Here is a 1,268-nt window from a genome sequence, read left to right as displayed (position 1 = left end):
CCGAGAGGGGGCTTGTGGCGCGAGAGGGGCGACATGAGCACGTGCTCCGTCTCCAAGGTGAGGGGAAGGGGAAGGGGAAGGGGAGAGATGGGGCACCCTGTGCCGTGGCTCCGGGTGAGCGGGGCGGCCTCCGGGTTCGCCTCCTGGCACTGCACCGGGCCGGGCGCCATGAGGAAGAGCGCTGAAGGAACTGCCTTGTCCCTCTGTCGCGATTTGCGGGTGCTGCCCTGATCCTCTGTGCCCAGGCTTCTGCCTGCCCTGTTCCCGGCTGCCCCGTGCTGTGTCAAATCTTGGTGGCTCTTTATCCGTGCCCTGGTGCCCGCTCGGTCCCGTTTTACCTTTGCTTTCCTCACAGCAAACAGTCAGCCCTCCTGCCCTGTTCCTCTGTCCTGTCAGCACACAAAAAGCTCTCGTACTCGAAGTAAACCTCACAGCAGTGCTGTGGCTGTAGGTGCTGCCACTTCCAGCTCAAGTTTGTTGGCATTGCCTGCTTCCACTTTGAAACACTGATTGTATCTCTCTTCGGAACTAATTTAATCGAGAAATAAAAGCAGAATTTACTCACAAGTGGTGTTAAATATCTGTTATTGCCTTGATATTTCTGAGCTGAAGGCTTTTGTCTGGCCTGTAGTTAGGGTTGGTAGTCGGCACAGGGCATTCATCAGAGTGTAAACATGTAGTGAGACTTAAAATGTTGTATCGGAATGTTTAATTTATGTCCTGTCTCTCTTGATGAGGTAATGAGCAGTAGCAGTGGTTCACAGCAGAAGGATGCATTTTATAACTGTAAGACTCCTGTCCCTTGTATTGTTTTGCACTGAATTGTCATGTGCAGCTGGATCCTTTGGTGTGGAAGTTGTTGTGCAGGTTTATTACTCTCAGGAGTAAAGGGAAGTACTTCTAAAGTGAAAACTTGGTTCAACACACACAGATTTCCCTTTAAAAAATGGCTGTTGTCTTTACGTAGGTAGTGAAATGTGTCCCACTGCCTTGCCCCTTGTGTCTTACCTTACTGTGGAATCGTTGAATGGTTTGGGTTTGAGGGGACCTTAAAGCTCATCCAGTTCCAACCCCCTGCCATGGGCAGGGACACCTTCCGCTAGACCAGGTTGCTCCAAGCCCCTGTGTCCAACCTGGCCTTGAACACTGCCAGGGATGGGGCAGCCACAACTTCTCTGGGCACCCTGTGCCAGAGCCACCCTCACAGTAAAGAATGTCTTCCTAATACCTAATCTAAATCTAACCTCTTTCAGCTTAAAGCTGTTTCT

General features: G+C 51.2%; 1 protein-coding gene across 1 annotated transcript in view; it reads left to right on the top strand.

The window, feature by feature from the left end:
* Nucleotides 1–33: 33 nt before the first annotated feature.
* ORC3 (origin recognition complex, subunit 3) overlaps nucleotides 34–1,268 on the top strand; it is a gene marked incomplete at its 3' end in the record, with an annotated part of 29,917 nt that continues 28,682 nt past the window's right edge. The window contains exon 1 of the mRNA XM_010019482.1: nucleotides 34–57. Coding sequence (XP_010017784.1) covers nucleotides 34–57 — 24 coding nt within the window. The remainder of the gene's footprint in view (nucleotides 58–1,268) is intronic.

This window comes from Nestor notabilis, unplaced genomic scaffold (assembly GCF_000696875.1).
Source record: "Nestor notabilis isolate BGI_N333 unplaced genomic scaffold, ASM69687v1 scaffold9838, whole genome shotgun sequence".
NCBI lineage: Eukaryota > Metazoa > Chordata > Aves > Psittaciformes > Psittacidae > Nestor > Nestor notabilis.
This window is presented reverse-complemented; position numbering and strand designations above follow the sequence as displayed.